At 47.6% G+C, this 21856-nt stretch overlaps 1 protein-coding gene across 1 annotated transcript; it reads left to right on the top strand.

The window, feature by feature from the left end:
• Positions 1 to 7064: 7064 nt before the first annotated feature.
• LOC135873630 (lymphocyte antigen 6E-like) lies at positions 7065 to 21579 on the top strand. Its single transcript, XM_065398271.1, has 3 exons — positions 7065 to 7236; positions 19526 to 19645; positions 20674 to 21579. Exons 1-3 carry the CDS (start codon positions 7185 to 7187, stop codon positions 20877 to 20879), a joined length of 378 nt encoding a protein of 125 aa, XP_065254343.1. The 5' UTR covers positions 7065 to 7184; the 3' UTR covers positions 20880 to 21579.
• The last annotated feature ends 277 nt before the right edge of the window (positions 21580 to 21856 follow it).

The following is a 21856-nucleotide window of genomic DNA, read 5'->3' on the forward strand; positions in this document are numbered from 1 at the left end:
TCTGGAGCCTGGGGGGTCGGGGAAGCCCTCCACTGTGACCCTTCTCCAGGGAAAGCAGGTAATCCATGTGAGGCCGGGCTTCCAGCCTGTGTCTGGGCGACCACTGGCTGAGACCAGGTCCTTTTGGGTGCCTGCAGACTGCCATCCTCTATCTAGGAGTTGCCCATCTCCATGAGCTCCTCTTAGAGCAGTGGTTCCCAAACTGGGGTTCGTGAACCCCTGGGGGTTCGCAAAGTGTTATAGGGGGTTCTTGGGAAAAAATTCACTAATGGTGGACAGAGCTGTCCCTAGGGACCCCGGGTAGCAGGGTAGCCTGGAGCCCCTGGATTTCCAAGAGCTAAGCAGATCAAAGCAAGCATATCTATCACACTGAGGAGATTTAAACTTCAAGACTCCTTAGAAGAAATGTAAAGGGAAGTGGATATTTTTTGCTGTTTTTAAAATTAAATAGGCAGCTAGTATTGTTTTTAAAATTATTATGAAGAACAAGTTTAAGCTTTGTTGTAACTTGCGTTGTTTGCCTGGACTGCTCAAGACCAGAATGCTTGGGTAGGAGGAACTCTTTGAGTTGGCTTCTTAAATACCTTCATACTGTTTCCCATCTGATACTCCTTGATGAAACATAGGAGCCTTGTCTTATAACTGGCTTATTCAAAGTGATACAAGCTACGAAAGCGAGATCTTGGAAGAGTGTTGCCATTTTCATAATGTAATAAAAATACTGTAATGATAAATAATAATGAATAATAAATAGTGTGTAATAAGCATGTCATAAAAACACATTTTATATCTCCAAGATCACTGCTTTTATAATTTATACTCAGGTAAAGGAGAAAATCCCTGGAAATATTCATTTTTAGGAGGGGGTTGGCGAGACCCAATGTCTGAGAGGCTCGCTGTCCCGATGGGTTCCCCAGAGAGCCCTGCTCAGCCCTCTGGCTCAGGTTTCTCCTGCGAGCTGCCCTCCGCTCCACAGGAGCCTCCCATCTCCCTTTGGTGCTACCATCTAACTGAGCATGGGTAACCTTTATTAATCAGCCACCCAGGGCAGCCGATTACCTCCACTAGGGCTAGAAACTTACTTTTTCTTTAAGGATGTAGGCTGAAATCATCACATATCCACCTGACTCCAGGAGCTGGGGCTTTAAGGAAAACAATAATTATCATGAGACTCATGAGAGTTGGCAATGCTGAGTTCCTCAGGGAACTGATGGGCAGCATCCCCTGGGAGAATAACATGAGGGGGAAAGGAGTCCAGGAGAGCTGGCTGTATTTTAAAGAATCCTTATTGAGGTTGCAGGAAAAAAACATCCCAATGTGTAGAAAGCACAGTAAATATGGCAGGCGACCAGCTTGGCTTAACAGTGAAATCCTTGCTGATCTTAAACGCAAAAAAGAAGTTTACAAGAAGTGGAAGACTGGACAAATGACCAGGGAGGAGTATAAAAATATTACTCAGGCATGCAGGAGTGAAATCAGGAAGGCCAAATCTCACTCGGAGTTGCAGCTAGCAAGAGATGTTAAGAGTAACAAGAAGGGTTTCTTCAGGTATGTTAGCAACAAGAAGAAAATCAAGGAAAGTGTGGGCCCCTTACTGAATGAGGGAGGCAATCTAGTGACAGAGGCTGTGGAAAAAGCTAATGTACTCCAGTGCCAAGGGCACACAAAGCCGGGAGAGGGAGGGGGCGCAGAAAGCAGTGGAGAAAAAAAAAAAAAGGAGCAGAGAGTCCCTGTCTCTCCCCTGCAGCAACTGCTGCCGCAGGGTCCTAGCACCCCCCTTCTCAACTGCCAGGGCAGACTGACTCTGAGCCTGCCCTTCCCCCTCAGACCCTTTCATTTTCCAAAGGGACCCTCCAGCAGCACAGGCCTCCCCCAGTCACCGCTCCTGCCCCATGCGGGGCAAGGAGGCAGCCCCATCCCTCACCCCCAGTGAGGCTACAGTCAGGGGCAAGAGCAGGGGAGGAGGTGCACGCAGCACCCCGCCGGCACCCACCACGGGGGAGGCGAGGGAGATTCCTGGACGTGAGAGGGGCCCTAGGAGCACATGCAGTGACAGTGGTGGGGGTGAGTGTGCTGCTGGGGGGGGGGGGTGGGAAAGGGGGGCTCCTCCCCCAGAGTTTGCTGCTGCCGGCAGGGAAAGGGCTGGGGGGAGTCCTCCTCTCTGGCCCCTGTCCCGGAGCAGCCTGCCTGCACCCCAGGCTCATCCCCAGCCCTGCCCCACCCCAGAGCCCACACCCCAGTCAGAGCTTTCATCCCCTACCGCACCCTCAACCCTCTGCCCCAGCCCTGAGCCCCTCCCACACCCCAAACCTACCATTCCCAGCCCCAGCCAGAGCCCTCACCCCCCACACTCCTACTCTCGCCCTGAGCCCCTCCCACACTCCAAACCCCTCCTCTGTAGCCACAACACACAGCCCTCACCCCTGCACCCCTTCCCTCTGCACCCCTCCTATCCCCAAACTCCCTCCCAGAACCTGCACCCCCTCCCTCCACACCCCCTCCCATTCCCAAACTCCCTCCCAGAGCCTGCACCCCAATCCCTTGCCCCAGCCTAGGACCTGCACCTCAGACCTCCTCCCTCACCCAAACTCCCTCCCAGAGCCTTGGGCGGGTGCGGGGATGGAGTTTGGGCGGGGGCGTGTTCTGGGCACCACCAAAATTTCTACAAACTTGCCACCCCTGATCCTGCCCTGCAAACCTGAACTCCCAGCATTCTCAGGACACATGCTGATCCCTAGTGGCCACTCCTGATATCCAGCACCTCCCTCCTCTCTTCACCTGTGAGTCCCTCTCTGGATTGGAACTGGACTGGAACCAAAGACTGTCTTGGAAGCAACATTACCAGCCCAAGCAGTCAAAAATTATGAGTTAGACCCCCCAAAATCACAGGCTCTATCGCCGCCGCTTCATTGGAGAGTCGCAAGGGTCGGTCCTGGGGCCAGTTTTGTTCAATAGCTTCATTAATGATCTGGAGGATGGCGTGGACTGCACCCTCAGCAAGTTTGCAGATGACACAAAACTGGGAGGAGTGGTAGATACGCTGGAGGGTAGGGATAGGATACAGAGGGACCTAGACAAAATAGAGGATTGGGCCAAAAGAAACCTGATGAGGTTCAACAAGGACAAGTGCGGAGTCCTGCACTTAGGACGGAAGAATCCCATGCACAGTTACAGACTAGGGACCGTGTGGCTAGGAAGCAGTTCTGCAGAAAAGGACCTAGGGGTTACAGTGGACGAGAAGCTGGATATGAGTCGACAGTGTGCCTTTTTCGCCAAGAAGGCTAACAGTATTTTGGGCTGTATAAGTAGGGGCATTGCCAGCAGATCGAGGGACGTGATCATTCCCCTCTATTCGACATTGGTGAGGCCTCATCTGGAGTACTGTGTCCAGTTTTGGGCACCACACTACAATAAGGATGTGGAAAAATTGGAAAGAGTCCAGCGGAGGGCAACAAAAATCATTAGGGGGCTTGAGCACATGACTTATGAGGAGAGGCTGAGGGAACTAGGATTGTTTAGTCTGATTTGATAGCTGCTTTCAACTACCTGAAAGTGGGTTCCAAAGAGGATGGATCTAGACTGTTCTCAGTGGTACCAGATGATAGAAGAAGGAGTAATGGTCTCAAGTTGCAGTGGGGGAGGTTTAGGTTGGATATTAGGACACACTATTTCACCAGGAGGGTGGTGAAGCACTGGAATGGGTTTTTAAGGTCAGGCTTGACAAAGCCCTGGCTGGGATGATTTAGTTGGGAATTAGTCCTGCTTTGAGCAGGGGGTTGGACTAGATGACCTCCTGAGGTCCCTTCCAACCCTGATATTCTATGATTCATCGAATCCATGGCCCAAAAGAGACAGTCTGACCCCCCTCTATAACACAGGCCAGGGAACTCCCTGGAAAATATTCCTAAGGATTATCTTTTAGAAAAACATCGAACCTTGATTTAAAAATGGCCAGTGATGGAGAATCCACTACGACCCTTGGTACGTTGTCCCAATGGTTAATTCCCTTCACTGTTAAATATTTACACCTTATCTCCAGGACAATGAAAGCCTTTAAATGTAACACTTTATATCTCAAATGCTTTAACTGTCCCTCCCCCCCACCTCCGTTTTTTCTGAGTTTAATAAAAGATTCAATAGCTGTGAATGATGGTTGTTACAATCGCAGTCAGCAGTGGTAGCTTGATGTGGACATTCCAACGGTGCCTTGTGGAGGCACCTTAAAAAATGGCTGTAAGTAACTTGCCAAGAGTCACCCAGGAAATCTGTGGTGGAGAAGACAATCAAACAATGGTCTCCCAAGTTCCAGACCAGCATTCTAGCCATTGGCTCCCATCAAAGACTTTATTTGCCTAGCCCAAGAGGAAGGACTGAGGAGGCAGCATCTACAAATAATGCATAATCCAAAGGGATAGCCCTAGGACTAGACATGAAGATCAGTTATCTACTCTCTTGCCCTCCAGAGGACTTTGGCTTGTAGTCACATTGCTTATCACCTTTCTTATATACAGGACAGGGAGGCTAGTTGCAACTTTCCGTTCTAACTGCTCTAGTAAATGACTGCTTGTCTATTAATAGTGTGTGTGCGCCCATATGGGTTGTTGTTTTTTCTTAAAGCTCCAGCTCCTGGAGTCATGAGATCATGTGAGAACTTCAGATTTCATTTATTTATTTTTAAAAATATTTTTAATCCCTCCTTGTTGCAGAGACAAGCTCATGATTTTTAAGCCAGACTCATGATTTTGAGGGGCTCGATACATGGTTTTTGGATGCGTGGGGTTGGCCATATAGACCATTTAGACTCTGTGGAATTATAGGTCCAAATTCCAGCAGGGACAACTCAGACCTTCACCTTTCGCAGACAGATAAATGGTGTCCCAGGCACTTTACTGAGTGGCAGTAGTTTGGATGAGACCTTAAAAAGGAGGTCAGGTCTGCTCTGTATGAACATTCGAGACTTTATCACACTTTTTATAAGAGAGGAAGGATCTCTTTAGCCAGAATTTCCCCTCTTTGGGGCGTACTTTGAACTGGTTGCTGCCATGGTGGTGGCCTGTTGGAAGGTCATTTTTTTGCAAAGTTTGGACAAAATCCCCTCAGCAGTTGTTGAATTATTTTTGGGGAAAAAAACACTTTTCTGTGTGTAAAAACCCCTCTAATACTACCTTTATAGAACAGGACGGCAGCCAGAACAATTGTGGCTTGATAGTTGCCATGGATGCCCTCTAGAAAGGACGAATGCTTTTGCTCCATTTTGATTTACCAAAGTTATGGAGAGCCTGGAAATGTTTTCCATTTTCAAGGCTTTCTTTGCAACGAAAGGGGCTAGAAACATGTTAAATGAAACCTGAAGTTAGCCTGGCATTTCTAGCCCCCCGTCCCTCCAAATCAGTGGCTGGAGGACAGCTATGGGCTTCAGCACAGATGATCAGCTGTGAGCTTAACTATAAATAGGGCCCTACCAAATTCACGGACATGAAAATCACGTCACAGACCATGAAATCTGGTCTCACCCGCATGAAATCTGATCTTTTGTGTGCTTTTACCCTGTGCTATACAGATTTCACAGGGGAGACCAGCATTTCTCAAAAAGGGGGTCCTGACCCAAAAGGAAGTTGCAGGGGGGGAGGGGTCACAAGATTATTTTAGGGGGTTTGTGGTGTTCTCACCCTTGCTTCTGTGCTGCCTTCGTAGCTGGGTGGCTGGAGAGTGGCAGCTGTTGGCCAGGGACCCAGTTCTGATGGCAGCACCCCGCCAGCAGCAGTACAGAAGTAAGGGTGGAAATACCATACCATGCCACCCTGACTTCTCCGCTGTTGCTGGTGGTGGCTCTAGAGCTGGGCTCCCAGCCAGCAGATACCACTCTCCAGCTGCCCAGCTCTGAAGGCAGCGCTGCCGTCAGCAGCAGTGCAGAATTAAGGGTTGCAGCACCACAACTCCCCCTACAACAACCTTGCGACCTGCCCCCACCCCACAAGTCCTTTGGGGGTCAGGACCCCTAGAATTACAACAACGTGAAATTTCCGATTTAAATAGCTGAAATCATCACATTTATTACTTTTAAAATCCTATGACCCTGAAATTGACCAAAATGGACCATGAATTTGGTAGGGCCCTAGCTATAAACTCTCACCAGACGTGAGCAAGCACACAAGGTCTCCTATCCAAGCCCTATGCAGCCCCACCCCTACTTAGCTTCTGAAAGCAGGCATGTTCAGGGTGGCATGGCCAGAGATAGAAAACAAGGTGGAAAATTATAAATCTTTATGTAGTTACAAGAATCCCTGAGAGAGGCCGTCACAATGGGCTTTATTCACCATTGCCCTGCACAGTGTGCAATTATTCCTCCCTGTGCAAAGTGGGTGTCAAACGGTACCAAATAACAATGGTAGCATTTTACACTCACTGTGCACTTTAGCAAACGACTTCATAAGGTGCAAAGTCTGGAGCACAGGATCTGGCACAGGATCTGGCCGCTTGGTAACAGTGATCATAATATAATTAAATTTAAGATCCCTGTGGCGGGGAAAACACCAGAGCAGCCCAACACTGTAGCATTTAAACCCCTATGAGGTTTTAACTTTTCATTCAGATTTGGGACAGAAAGATTTATCGCCAACTGGAACTTTTTCACAGGCTGGAGCTTCTCTGTCCTGGCCAGCTCCACTGGTGACCCCCCTCCCTCTCTCTGCCCCTAGAAGGCAGGAAGCAGGGTCCCCACCCTCTTTGCTGTTGGAACCCGGTATGGAAAAGGTTAAGAATCACCAGATTAGACACTAAAGTAGGGATTTTCCACGGTAGTGTCTGGCTTATGCAGTGTATTAACCATCTCCTTGTGCAAAAGCTTTTGGCACAGGAATGCTTTAGTCCTGCTTTTCCTCCTCCCTCCAGACAGCAGTGGGGAAACCAAACCAAACACAATGAAATTTGCTGGAGCACTGGATTCCGTTAAGACTCTGAGCCTTGTTGCTTCTGGCTGCTCTGGAACAAAGAAAAAAAACCCATGTGAGCAAACGCCCCTGCCCATTCCACACCCAGCCCAGCCATCAATCTCCTGTCTCCTCCCCACTAACACGCAGTCTTTGCATGAGCTGCCTTCACAGGCAACCACCAAGATCCTCATTTATAACCAGCCCCCCAAGAAGCAGCTGCCTTTCTGCCCAGGCTGGGACGGCAGGCCGAAGATGAAGGCTTTTCTTCTCACCCTGCTGGTGGTGGTTCTGTGTGTGGAGCAAGGTGAGACGCTGCTAATGATTCCTCTGTGCCTGAGAGAGAGCCAGGGAAGCAGCTAGAAATGGGGGGCGCAGAGGGGGATTTTTGCAGCACCATTGGCAAAGATTCTACCTTGAAGTGGGAGCTGGCACTTCTGCAAACCTCCCTTTGCAGCCAGCCGCTTGGTAGTGCGAAGCAACGGGTGGTGCGTTGGCTGTCTTTTGAGCACTAGCTTGTCTGCATGTAATAAAAATAGCTCAGTGCAGGCATAGCAAGTTATCTCCATTTCTTGATGCTTAGGGGGATGCAGTGGTCTGGATGCAAGAGGGAGCACGCTTCTGTGGATCTGAGCTCCTTCCAACAGCAGCATGTCTTGAGAGGCTTAGAGGGAGATGGGTGAGGGGAGGGGCGGGGGCTGACTAGCCCTAGAGACCTGTCTAGTCATCTCTTAAAGAAATCTTTTATACGGTTATCCTCTGAGCCAGGCTCTTTTACTCAGGGCGATCAGGGCTCCTCAGCATTGCTTTCTTGCAACCATGAATTTGCACGTTCTTCTACTGTAATCAGCTAAAAACATAAAGGGTCTGATCATGATCCCAGATACAGCGGAGTAAATCAGGAGTAACTGCACTGAATTCAGTTAAGCTGGCGCAGTGGAGCATCGGCACATCAGGCCCTGCGTTCTTACAATGCTGCAGTGGAATCCCAGTAATATTGGAGGGGGGGTCACAGCAGTAGGTTCTGGTGGGAGGAGCCACTGGTTGATTCTTAATGGAGGATAATTTTACTCCTCCAACTCTTCCTGATTCATCTGGTTTTAAAAATAAGGAGGTCTGGGGCGGTTTGATACTTGGATGGGAGACCCCCAGGGATAAAAGGTGTTTGTGGAACAGGCTTTTATTTGTTTTTTTGTTTGTTTGTTTTTTTGCCACAAAACCTAGGAAGAACAGGCTCGGTTATTAACCAACGAATGTTCACTTGTTCGAAGATTTCCCCATTTATATTCTCCCAGGTGCTGTTGTTTTTTGATCGTCTGTACAAACGTATTAACCCCCTCTCTTACTGTTTACTCACATTAACGTACATAAATAAGTCGACCTAAGATGCCAGGATAAACTACAGCCACAGCCCAAGGAAACTGACTGGCTCCAGCCACCTGGGTTTCTGGTTCTGTGGGGTCCATAGTGAGAAACAACTAGTTGGTTTCTCGATGCTCTTAAGATGATCTTAGCTGCCCCCTCTAGATACTCACTCCAGATCCCACACCGCAGTAGCTAAGCCCATCGTGACGTCAACAAAGTGGGTACAGAGAGTGTGTTATTTTCCCAGATCAAATTAAGCCCAGAGCATGAGAGAAATCTGCTGGCCCCTGTGCCTGCACAGTAGACACCCTTCGCCAGGCAAATGCTGTTGAAGGAGAGCAGTGGCTGCGCGGATAACGCAGACAGTTGGTGTGGGCAGTAATGGCTTGATTCAAAGCCCAGTGATGTCAGCGGGAGTCTTTCCATTGACCGCACTGGGCTTTGGGTCGGGTTTGAAAGCCTTGGCCGAGCTCTGCTCTTTGCAAGGTCAGATTGCACAGGTCTTATCTGAGGCATTACCTATAGGTTGTGTTGTATCTCATGAGTTCTTCAGCATCTCTAGTAGCTGAGCACTGAAAGCTTAAAATACTGGCACCAGAAAAGGTTCAGAAAAGGGCAACAAAATGATTAGGGGTTTGGAACGGGTCCCATATGAGGAGAGATTAAAGAGGCTAGGACTCTTCAGCTTGGAAAAGAGGAGACTAAGGGGGGATATGATAGAGGTATATAAAATCATGAGTGATGTGGAGAAAGTGGATAAGGAAAAGTTATTTACTTATTCCCATAATACAAGAACTAGGGGTCACCAAATGAAATTAATAGGCAGCAGGTTTAAAACAAATAAAAGGAAGTTCTTCTTCACGTAACGCACAGTCAACCTGTGGAACTCCTTGCCTGACGAGGTTGTGAAGGCTAGGACTATAACAGGGTTTAAAAGAGAACTAGATAAATTCATGGAGGTTAAGTCCATTAATGGCTATTAGCCCGGATGGGTAAGGAATGGTGTCCCTAGCCTCTGTTTGTCAGAGGGTGGAGATGGATGGCAGGAGAGAGATCACTTCATCATTGCCTGTTAGGTTCACTCGCTCTGGGGAACCTGGCATTGGCCACTGGATATTGGGCTAGATGGACCTTTGGTCTGATCCGGTGCGGACGTTCTTATGTTCTTATGTTTATGTTCTAAGCTTCTTCCCCTGGCAAATTCTTCCATTATCTGATTGGTGGCAAGTGGTTTTTCCTCTTGCATTGCTTAGTCACAGCCGCTTAAATAATTCCTCCCTCTTCATTACGTTTTCTATTTTTAGACATTTTTCATGAGCCTGTTGTTTCTGTTTTCCTCTGTAATGTACTTATTAGTACTGGCATTTGACTTGGTACCGTGTGACATTTTGATGTAAAACTAGAATGATAGAACATGAGCCTGGCACACATTGACTACAGCCACGTCTACCCTAGTGTGCTTACAGCGGCACAGCTCTACCGATGCAGCTGCACCCCGTAAGATCTCTCATGTAGCTGCTGTCTGCCGACCGGATAGAGCTCTCCCCTTGACAGAATTAAACCACCCACAATGAGTGGTTGTAGCTGTGTTGGCGGGTGAGCAACATAGCGCTGTCCACACTAGCAGTTAGGTCAGTGTAACTTATGTCTGTCGGGGGGGGGGTGTTTTTTCACACCCGTGAGCAGCATAAATTTTGCTGACATAAGTGGTAGTGTAGACCTGGCCTAAAAGCTGGCTAACTGATAGGTATCACAATGTAATTATCAGTGGGGAATGGTCAATGAGTGGGTGTGTCTCCAGTGGGGTCCTGCAGGAATCAGTTCTTGGTCCTACGCTAATGAACATTTTTATCAATGACCTGGAAGAAAACAACATCATCACTGATACATTTAGAGGTGACAGAAAAACTAGGGGAGTGGTAAATAATGAAGAGGACAGGTCACTGATAGAGAGCAATCTGGATCGCTTGGTAAGCTGGGTGCAAGCAAACAAGACGCGTTTTCATACGGCTAAATGTAATCTAGGGACAAAGATATTTGTCGGCCATATTTACCGGAGGGGGGGACTCTACTCTGGGAAGCAGTGACTCTGAAAAAACTTTGGGGGCCGTGGTGGATAATCTGCTGAACATGAGCTCCCAGTGTGACCCTGTAGCCAAAAGGGCTAATGTGATTCTTGGATGTATAACAGGAATTTTGAGTAGGAGTACAGAGGTTATTTTACCTCTATATTTGGCACTGGTGCCACCGCTGCTATAATTCTGTGTCCAGTTCTGATGTCCACAATTCAAGAAGAATGTTGGTAAATTGCAGAGGGTTCAAAGAAGATCCATGAGAATGTTTAGGATTAGAAAACCTGCCTTATAGCAGTAGACTCAAGGAGCTCAATCTGTTTAGTGTAACAAAGAGAAGGTTAAGGGGTGATTTGATCACAGTCTGTAAGTGCCTGCACAGAGAACAAATACTCAGGGGCGGCTCTAGCTTTTTTGCCGCCCCAAGCACGGTAGGCAGGCAGCCTTCAGCGGCATGCCTGCGGGATGTCCCCAGTCCTGCGGATTCGGCGGCTTGCCTGCGGGAGGTCCCCCGTCCCATGGATTCGGCGGCGCGCCTGCGGGAGGTCCCCGGTCCCGCGGATTCGGCGGCATGCTGGCGGGAGGTCTGCCGATCCTGCGGCTTCGGCATACCTGCCGCCAAATTGCTGCCGAATCCGCGGGACCGGCGGACCTCCCGCAGGCATGCCGCCGAAGGCTGCCTGACTGCCGCCCTCGCAGGGACCAGCAGGGCGCCACCCGCGACTTGCTGCCCCAGGCACGCACTTGGAGCGCTGGTGCCTGGAGCCGCCACTGCAAATACTTAATAATGGGCTCTTCAATCTAGCAGAGAAAGCGATATCAATATCCAATGACTGGAAGTTGAAGCTGGACAAATTCAGACTGGAAATAAGACATAAATTTGTAACAGCGAGAGTAATTAACCATTGGAACAATTTACCAAGGGTCATGGTGGAGTCTCCATCACTGGCCAATTTTAAATCAAAATTGGCTGTTTTTCTAAAAGCTCTGCTCTAGGAATTGTTCTGGGGGCAGTTCTCTGGCCTGTGTTTTATAGGAGGTCAGCCGAGATGTTGACAATGATCTTATGAATCTGTGACTCTGGTACAGACATTGTTTATTGTACGTGTTACCGGAGGAGGCAGAAGCCACAGTTATGATTCAGGGCCCATTTTGCCGGCTTACAAGCACATTAAAAAGCAGTCTCTGCCCTGGAGAGTTTACAGTCTAAAGTAAGACACAGTGTAATAAGTGGGTTGAACACACGATTAGATGGGGGCTGGGTTAGGGTTGCTGTGTTAGGAACGCAGATTAGCCCAGAGCAATTGGACAGTTTCAAATCAAGGACATTTTAAAAATGCACCTATAAATATATCAGAAACATTGAGATCAGTAATTGCTATGGGCAGGAATACAACAATGTTGTAAATTGCACCTAGCTACTCAACATGAGTATTTGGAATTATGATAAAGAATTCATTTTCACTCCTCTTTAACCGTGTTTGCCAGCGTAGCTCTGGGAGAGGGAGTGGAGCTGGATTTTATCCTGGCTCACACATCCTCAGAATTGTTTAAATGTGATCATAAAATGGTTATTAGTGAGAGGAAAGATGATCCGGTTGATCGGGCCCTAGAGTAGGACTTGGGAGACCTAGGTTTAAATTCTTGTTCTGCTACAAACTTCCTGCATGTCCTTGGGCAAGTTACTTAGCCTCGCTGTGTCTCAGTTTCCCTATATGTAAATATGGGGGTGTTGTGAGGGTAAATACATTAAAGATTATGAGGTGCTCAGATGCTATGGTGTGTGTGTGGGGGGCTGTATAAGAACCCCTGTTAAGAGCTAGGTTAGTGGTGATGAGTAAACAGGAACCATCCAGGTTAAATTTGTGGCACTGATGGTTAACAATGCAAACTGAACAAAGACCATCCGCCTTAGAGTCACCGAGGGACAATCAATGTGGAATCTCTGTGATGCCATTTGTACTGACTCAGAATTGAACCATCAAATTAATTCACTGATTCATGGGCTCCTCGGAGGACCGTGCTGTCTGAGGCTGTGTCAATGGGAGGCTTTTCTCTGGCTTCCATGGGATTTGAATCAGACCTGTGGCTCTGTAATCCTGCCAGGTAGCTGCAGTATAAACTGCTCTGCAGACTTGCTAGGAAACCAGCCCCTTCCTTCAGGATCAGGCAGTGACATTTTGACCTGATGATGCAATGCATTTAACTATATATTCTTGCGAGGAAGTGATGGGGGTGGAGCTGTTTGAAAACCGGTCTCGGCTTGTTATAGCTGCATTCTCCAGACCTCCCACTCATGCCGTTCAGTTAGTCTCTCTTAATAAAGCATCTGTTGATTTTTCTGCTTTGACCCTGGACTCCTAGTAGCCTTAGTCATGAACCAGGACTGCATTACGCCAGGTGCTGTATAAACACAGCACAAAGAGCTTACACTCTGGGTGCTCAGTAATAATAAACAGTGACCCCCAAAGTGCACGTAGCCGTTCGAGTGCACCTGGGCCAATAAGCCAATCATCACAATGTCTGTATTAAAAAAATGACGGAACCATCAAGAAGCACCCATTCCTGTGTTCAGCCGCTGATCAGAACCCAGCTCTCCTGCCTTCACTCACTTTACTGAGGAGCATTTCAAAATCTTGCCCTTCTTTTCATCAGACAGACAAGAAGCAGAATAGAAGGTGCTGGCTTCATGGAGGGTCCGGGAGCCGTCGTGCTGCTGGAGGGGGTGACAGGTTTCCCCTGGGGTGCCACCTGGGACTGGGGTACCATTTGTGACAGTGTACCCCATAAGGCTGTATGGGGGGGTGCTCATAAATGTATGTATGATATAACTGGAATAGGGTTTTGCTACATATGCCATGTAACATATCTATGTAAAGGTTATGATCTACTGGTTATGTTCATCCTAGTTGTATGCAGGCACCATTTGTGTGTTCAAAGTTATGAACATTGGCTGTATAATTGCTTGATTTCTAAGTAGCCTTAGTTAGAACATTTGGTCACTTCTTGGGAAAGGAATATGCAAATTAAGTGCTCAATCAGGAATCACTTAACAGACAAAAGAGCTTGGAAGACTCCAATCCACATAAGAAGTCTACCTGAGGACGTTCAAAGTAGTATGTGGGTAATGGCTGCTACCTGCAAGTCCTGAGTCATGCATGAGCATGTGACTTGCCCATGTGATTCCGAATCTCCATTTTGTGACTGGATTCTAGACAGGGTGAGGAGGGGGTCTCCACCCACAAGAGAAAGTCTATTTAAACCCTTGGGAGACCCCTCCATTTTGTCTTCAGCTGGCTAAAGAAGGAGCCTCTCCACCCCCCAGGATACTTGAAGGAAACTGGAACAAAGGACAGTAACTAGAGGGGGTGTGAATGATTGCTGGACCCAGGCTAAAAGGAGATTAGTCTTTAAAAGGGAGCATGCTGGAACTGGTGAGGATCTTATCTGTATTTAGTTTGATTAGACATAGATTTGTGCATTTTATTTTATTTTGCTTGGTGACTTACTTTGTTCTGTCTGTTAATACTTGGAACCACTTAAATCCTACTTTCTGTATTTAATAAAATCACTTTTGACTTATTAATTAACCCAGAGTATGTATTAATACCTGGGGGAGCAAACAACTGTGCATATCTCTCTATCAGTGTTATAGAGGGCGAACAATTTATGAGTTTACCCTGCATAAGCTTTATACAGGGTAAAATGGATTTATTTGGGTTTAGACCCCATTGGGAGTTGGGCATCTGAGTGCTAAAGACAAGCACACTTCTGTGAGCTGTTTTCAGGTAATCCTGCAGCTTTGGGGCAAGTAATTCAGACCCTGGGTCTGTGTTGGAGCAGACGGGAGTGTCTGGCTCAGCAAGACAGGGTGCTGGAGTCCTGAGCTGGCAGGGAAAACAGGGATAGAAGTAATCTTGGCACATCGGGTGGCAGCTCCCAAGGGGGTTTCTGTGATCCAGCCCATCACACCATTGACCACTGACCCGCCAGCCTGGGCTCCCTTTACACTGTACTGCTGTGTCCAGCCTGCCAAGCCCTCTCCTAGGCTCCAGTCTGCACATTCTCCAGCACACACACAGGTGGGGACACACCTAGCTGCAGTTACATGCAGACGCTGTGATCAACTCTGCATGGGAAGGCTCCAGCTAAGGAACTGCCCAGATACTGAGGCAGGCAACCCCCTCTGGAGTGTAAACTGAAAATTATTCCGTCTTGCGCTGCACAGGGAACTGTACAGCATTATCTCATGAAATTAACCCCCTCCCTCAATGCGGAGAGGAGTATACAACAACTTTCTGCCCCAAGTTATGACTCCCTCACACTGTTTTTAGACAAAGCAAAAACAAGTTTATTAACTACAAAGGATAGATTTTAAGTGATTATAAGGTATAGCAAATGGATCAAAGCAGATTACCTAGCAAATAAACAAAAATGCAATCTAAGCTTAATATACTAAATATGAACAGCAGATCCTCACCCTAAGTGATGATAAAAGCAGGCTGAAGATTCTTAAGGGGCAAGCTGCACTTGCTTACAGCTTAGAATCCCCAGGTGTTCCATACATAGGCTAAAGATCCCTTTAGCCTGGGTCCAGCACTTCCCCCAGTTCAGTCTTTGTTCCTCAGGTATTTCCAGGAGTCTCTTTGGGTGTGGAGTCAGTGAAGAACCTCAGTGATGTCACTCCCCTGCCTTAAATAACTTTTGCATATGGCGGGAACCCTTTGTCTGAAAGCTTGGTTCCCACGGCAGTCTGTGGAAAAACACTGATATCTGTTACGAATTATACCTTTAAGACACATACAGTTCGTTCTAGGCCAAGGCACGTAACACAAACTTACCACTGCAGAGTATTACACAGCCAAGCCAAAGTTTATTACGCCCGGGCGTGGCACCGTCCTACTAGTCAGGAGGGACCCCATACATTGTTTACAGCCAAGCTATATACAAAACGAAAGGCATGCAAGCCTTGTGCACCATAAGTTTTAGCCAATGTACAAACATATTTTTTATTTACCACCTATTCCCGCTGGACACTCTCCCCGTGCTGACCAGTGTAGCAATGAGCTAGGAATTTCTTCCCTCAGGAGGGCCTTAGGTCTGCAACTTACAACAGAAGGCAATTCTTGGCATTCCTTATCTCTTTGTTTCCAGATGTCTCCCTTCTTTCCCCTCCCTGGCTCCTGGTACATGCTGTATCTACTTTTAACTGATAATAGCCTTAAACCATAAGAAGCAGTTGCTTAAGCTAATTTTCCTTAACATATCCCAAGATGGAGTCCAGCATCAGGTGACCTGGTCACATGTCCCTGTGGTGTCATAGCAGCCATGAGTGGGAGGCTGTCTGCAGCGTCCTCAGGAAGGCCTCCAGGTGGGAGATGAGCCTCTTCTAAGACCTATTGTTTTCTCTAAAGGCCCTTCCCCACCCAGCTGTTCTAGTGGGCGTTCCCCAGGCGTAAACACATTTGTAATACAGAGACATAATCAATATTCCTAACTTAAGATACAAAAATGATAAATGCATACAAATAGGATAATCATATTCAGTAAATTATAACCTTTCCAATGATATCTCACATGACTTATCTTGCACAGAAGATATCATAATTATGCCATAATCATATCATATCTCTATGAAGAATATGGGGTGCAGCGTCACAGAGAGCAGGCTAGATCAAGGTGACTGATGGGGGAGAGCCTGGTGTTCACCGCCTATGGCATGTATGCTGTGGGGCCAGTGGCCTAATCGTGCCCCCGCTCTCACTGGAACTGTGGGGTGTTAGTGGATGTTGTAGCCAAAGCCAAGATCGGAGTGTGCCCTGCCCACTGCTAGGTTGTGCTGGGAGAACTGGAGAAGAGGTTCTCTGCTCCCCACCTTTGCTAGGTTAGCTGCTAACTTTAAAAAATGATGAGCAGTTGAAAGAGCACTTGACTCCCCACCTGGCCCCAGTGTAAGTGGAGTAAGTGCTTGTAAAATGAGTTGCATCCTCTTCTAGTGTCTGGGCCGCAGAGGATAACAGCCCACTACTGCTTCTAATTGGAGTTATTCCTTCCCTACCAGTGGTCAAGGTCTGTGTTGTGTTGCTGAAAGGCCTGGGTTCAATCTCTGCTGGTGACCCATGGAGGTGGAGGGATTGTTGCATAAAAGTGGCGAAATCAAGCCCTGAGATGAACTTAATGCTTTAGATCTTGTTTTTCCTTAACTCATCCCCTCCTTCTCTTTGTCACCCTCACGCATCTCTTCCTGTCCAATTTGCACTATAAACTCCCTAGGACAGTGGTGGGCAACCCACGGCCCGTCAGGGTAATCCACATGCGGGCCACCAGACAATTTGTTTACATTTGCATGGCTGCCTGCAGGTCCCAGTGGCTGCAGTTCGCTGTTCCCAGCCAATGGGAGCTGCAAGAAGCGGTGGCCAGCACATCCCTGCAGCCTGCGCCGCTTCCCGCAGCTCCTACTGGCTGGGAACGGTGAACCACAGCCACTGGGAGCTGCAGGCAGCCGTGCAAATGTAAACAAACTGTCTGGTGGCCCACTAGCGGATTACCGTGACGGGCTGCGTGCTGCCCGTGGGCCGCATGTTGCCCACCATTGCTCTAGGAAATGCACCTTGCCTCTCTATTTGTTTCTATGAAGCATCTAGCATGCTTCTGACACTGTAATAATAATAACAAAGCTTCTTTGGCAAGTCAGAATGAATTCTCTGGTCTTCCATGTGATACCCATCTATAAATAACACATCATGTCATTCGCATTTCATTTGTCAGAGCCAGCGTGAGCTCATATCTCAAGTGCCACCCACCATCCATTGGCACCTGTCTCTTTGCAAATTAGTCCTTATAAAATATTGGACCAACTCGAGCCAGGAAGGAGTTGTTTCCCCCATGCATATTAGCCCCGGTGCACTGTGGATTTTTGTGCCTTCCTATGAAGCATCAGGCAATGATCACTGCAGAAGGGAGGATGCTGAACAACTGGAACATATGGTCTGATCTGGGATGGCACGTCTTCTGTATGTAACAGTGACTATGTAATACAGACATGGTAATCAGAGGGGACTGAACATAGGGTCTTGAACTCCAAACTGTAGGCCTGTATCACTCAAACTAAAGGACAATGCTTGTAGCTGTAAGATGGAGGTTGTTGAAATTGTTTGGACCAACCCGTAGAGGGAGGCATGCTCGCTCTCTTAGCTAGTGTCATAGAATCATGGAAATGTCATGTTGATGAGAGCTCAAGAGGTCATCAAGTCCAGTGCCCTATGCTGAAGCAGGACCAAGTAAACGTAGACCATCCCTGACAGGTGTTTGTCCAACTTGTTCTTAAAAACCTCCAATGACTGGGATTCCACAACTTCCCTTGGAAGCCTCACAGTTCAGGTTTTCTAAACTTTTTGTTGCTCTCCTCTGGACTCTCTCCAATTTGTCCACCTCTTTTGGTGCCCAGAACTGGACACAGTACTCCAGCTGAGGCCTCACCAGTGCCAAATAGAACAGGACAATTTCCTCCTCTGTCTTACATACACCACTCCTGTTACTACACTCGAGAATGATATTAGGCTTTTTTGAAACTGTATCACATTGTTGACTCATATTCAATGTGTGATCCACTATAACCTCAGCTCCTTTTCAGCAGTACTAGCACCTATTGTTCCCTATTTTGTAGCTGTGCATTTGATTTTTCCTTCTGAACTGTAGTACTTTGCACTTAACTTCCTTGAATTTCACTTTGTGGATTTCAGACCAATTGTGTAATTTGTCAAAGTCATTTTGAATTCTAATCCTGCCCTCCAAAGTGCTTGCAACCCCTCCCAGCTTGGCATCATCTGCAAATGTAATAAGCATACTCTCCACTCCATTACTCAAATTATTAATGAAGATATTGGACAAAATCGGACCCAGTATTGGCTCCTGTGGGACCCCACAGGATTCGCCTTCCCAGTTTGACACTGAACCATTGATAACAGTCTTGCAATCAGTTGTGCAACCGCCTTATAGTAATTTAATTTAGAACACCTGTCTTTACTTTGCTTATGAGAATGTCATATGGGACTGTGTCAAAATCAAACTATATCACACCTACTGCTTTCCCCCTATCCACTAGGGTAGTTATCAAAGAAGGAAAGTAGGTTGGTTTGGCATGATGTTTTCTTGAGAAGTCCATGGTTTTTTTTGGTTTTTTTTATAACCCTATTACTCTGTCTGTAACATTATGGCTGTGGAAAGGAACATGCTGAGAAATTATTTACAAATTGATGTCACAGAGGGTGTTGGGGGAACTTTTCAGAGGCATAAATAGCAGTTGTATGCCCAGCTGCCATTTCTGCCTTCGAAAATATGCTCCTCTGTGTTTTGGATCCAATCGTGAAGTCTGGCTTTAACGAGAGTTTGGCCTGAAATACCAGCTGAGAACATCATAATATGGTCCATTTTGATATTCATTTGCAGCAGGTGACAGAGATGGAGATTAGAATCATAGAAGATTACGGTTGGAAGAGACCTCAGGAGGTCATCTAGTCCAACCAGCTGCTCAAAGCAGGACCAACACCAACTAAATCATCCCAGCCAGGGCTTTGTCAAGCCAGGCCTTAAAAACCTCTAAGGATGGAGATTTCACCACCTCCCTAGGTAACCCATTCCAGTGCTTCACCACCCTCCTAGTGAAATAATGTTTCCTAATATCCAACATAGATCCACTGCAACTTGAGACCATTGCTCCTTGTTCTGTCATCTGCCACCACTGAGAATAGCCTAGCTCCATCCTCTTTGGAACTCCCCTTCAGGTAATTGAAGGCTGCTATAAAATCCCCCCTCACTCTTTTCTTCTGCAGACTAAATAACCCCAGTTCCTTCAACCGCTCCTCGTACGTCATGTGCCCCAGCCCCCTAATCATTTTCGTTGCCCTCCGCTGGACTCTCTCCAATTTGTCCACATCCCTTCTGTAGTGGAGGGATCAAAACTGGACGCAATACTCCAGGTGTGGCCTCAACAGTGCCGAATAGTGTGGTATAATCACTTCCCTCGATCTGCTGGCAGTGCTTCTATTCATGCAGCCCAATATGACATTGGCCTTCTTGGCAACAAAGGCACATTGTAAACCAGGAACAAATAACATATTCCTGCAAGCCTCTAACAGGGGGTATGTTTTCCTTTTGCAGCTCACTCACTGGTGTGCTTCACCTGTAAGGATGCATCCTCCAACTGGGAGTGTCTGGGATCAACTATATGTCAAAGTGATGAAAACTACTGTGTGACCACGTATGTTGGTGCAGGAATTGGTAAGTTTGGGCATGTTCTGCCTATTATCTTTCCATAGCACTTTCCCAGATGATGTGCTGCTCCCGTTCCAGATCACTGGGTTTTCCTTCCTCCGTCTGCTGGAAGGATCAGACATGGCTGATGTGGAATTGGGGAATCAATCCTTGAAACCGAATGGCAGGAGACTTTTGCTGGGACACGCCAAGGTAGCGGGAGCACCCTTGCTCATTAGTGAGGTTTGCACAGGAGTGAATGACTGATAGGAGGGCGGTGCAGGCAATGTCAGGCTTCTTGTACACCAATGGGGGGCTCTATATCTACCCCTCCAGTGTTGTCTGAAGTCCTGAAATGAGTTTCTTTATAGCCCAGTCCTGCAGCTGCTCTCCAGCCATGCAATGGTTTAAGCATCAAACATCTGATGTGCTGGTGCAACGTTCCACTATTGGCATGTGCAAGTGAGAGAATTTGCTCGCTCCAATCCCAGTGCCTGGCTGGTTGTGTATGCACAAAAGGAGGCCGGGTTGAAGCCTTTTGGGGTATATTGGTGTCTGCTGCTTAATGAGCTCTGCTGTGACCTGACTGCGACCAGCTCTTTAAAGCTCTCAGGCTCAATAGCAGGAGACAGGACCCAGTTCCCTCTGTGCTGCATCCCGCAGCCCTCCCTGAACTCCCAAAGCCCTGTCCCAGCATGCAGTGGGCAGAGTGTGACAATCTGGAATAGATTCTTAGGGTTCTCTTTGGCTGTTCCCACTTCCTGGCCAGGAATCTGAAGAGGATGTTCCCAGATGGTTACATACTGGTCTGTAACTGCTAGGAAGACACTGTTTTCATGGTACATAATAGCAGTAGTGACTTCTAAAGGCTGGGCATTCACTGGCAGAGCTAAGGCTGTGAGGCTATTAACGGCTGAGAAATGGCCTCCTCATCTCCGGATTGCTTAGCTACATCGGTACAATTATCTCCTTTGCAGAGCTAAGGAGCTCCTGTCCGAACTCTGGGAAACATTTTAATCTTGAGTCTCTTTCTCTTGTTTGTTTTTCTGGTTCAGGTGGACATTCCGGGCAGAGCATCACCAAGGGGTGTGCTTCAGTTTGCCCCAGCGGTGGGATAAACATAGGGATAGCAGCCGCCTCTGTTTCCTGCTGCAGTTCTTTCTTATGCAACACCAGTGGGGCCAGCCACGTGAAAGTCAGCTACTCGGTGCTAGCCATGGCGATCATGGCCAGCTTTGTCTATATCAGGGCTGGACTGTGATCGGGCCAGGAAAAAGAACCTTGATGCCCTGAAGAACCTGCTCAAGCTTCTCCAACGAGACACCAAACCCCCCTCTGTGCAAAGCTATACTGGGGTTACCAATGGTGCCCTTTCTTCCAAACTCTCTCTCAGATCCCATTAGAGAATACCTGCCCTCTTGCTGTTCACAAGGAAATCCTGCTGCTGTCACTGGGTGCCCCTCTGTGCCTTTCAGCAGATCTGGATTGCTGCTCCCATGGTTTGGGTGCAGGAGGCCTGGGAAGCTCAACTGAAGAGTGCAGCCCCACTGGGGAGATGCCCGCTTGCACTCTTGACCCATCAGGAAATGGTGGATAATGTTGGCAGGGTTTCTGTTTTTATACCCGTAGTCCCAGTTGATGGGGCTGATTAAAAAAAGGTCAGGGCTACCAGAAAATGTTTATCCCAAACCACCTTCAAAGTGGAATACATAAACATCCCTGCCTCTTGCTACCGCAGAGACATTTCCCATATACGTCACGCTAGGGTTCAGTGCCAGACTGACTGCTGGGAAGGCATGATCCAAAACCAAACCTCAGATACATTCACCCCCGGTTGGATTCTGTTTTTTTACATTGTTTTCTTTATTCTGTTCCTTGTCTCACTTTTCTTATGTAAAATGAATGCAGTGCTCGCACTGTGAGCATCACAGCTGAATAAATACGTTCCTGTTCTTGCCTGAGCCCAGATGTATTGTGTGTCTCTTTGCTTGCTGGAAAAACAGGGTGTGTGAGGTGCCCTGAGCCAAAAGATCAACTCATGGGTGCAGCATAACTGCTCTTTGGGACAGCTGCTCTGTGGTTCTCAGCAGCGCCGTCTCTCCTGTCACTTTTCATCCTAACACAGACCTTTACCTCCCATGCCTGCCCCCATCCCTCCTCCACTATGGGCCCTGAGGAATGAACACTTGAGCTGATTATTCACCTGTTCTCCCAGCTGTGGTAGCTGTAACTTGTCCC

This window comes from Emys orbicularis, chromosome 2 (genome assembly GCF_028017835.1).
Source record: "Emys orbicularis isolate rEmyOrb1 chromosome 2, rEmyOrb1.hap1, whole genome shotgun sequence".
In the NCBI taxonomy this organism is placed as follows: Eukaryota; Metazoa; Chordata; order Testudines; family Emydidae; genus Emys; species Emys orbicularis.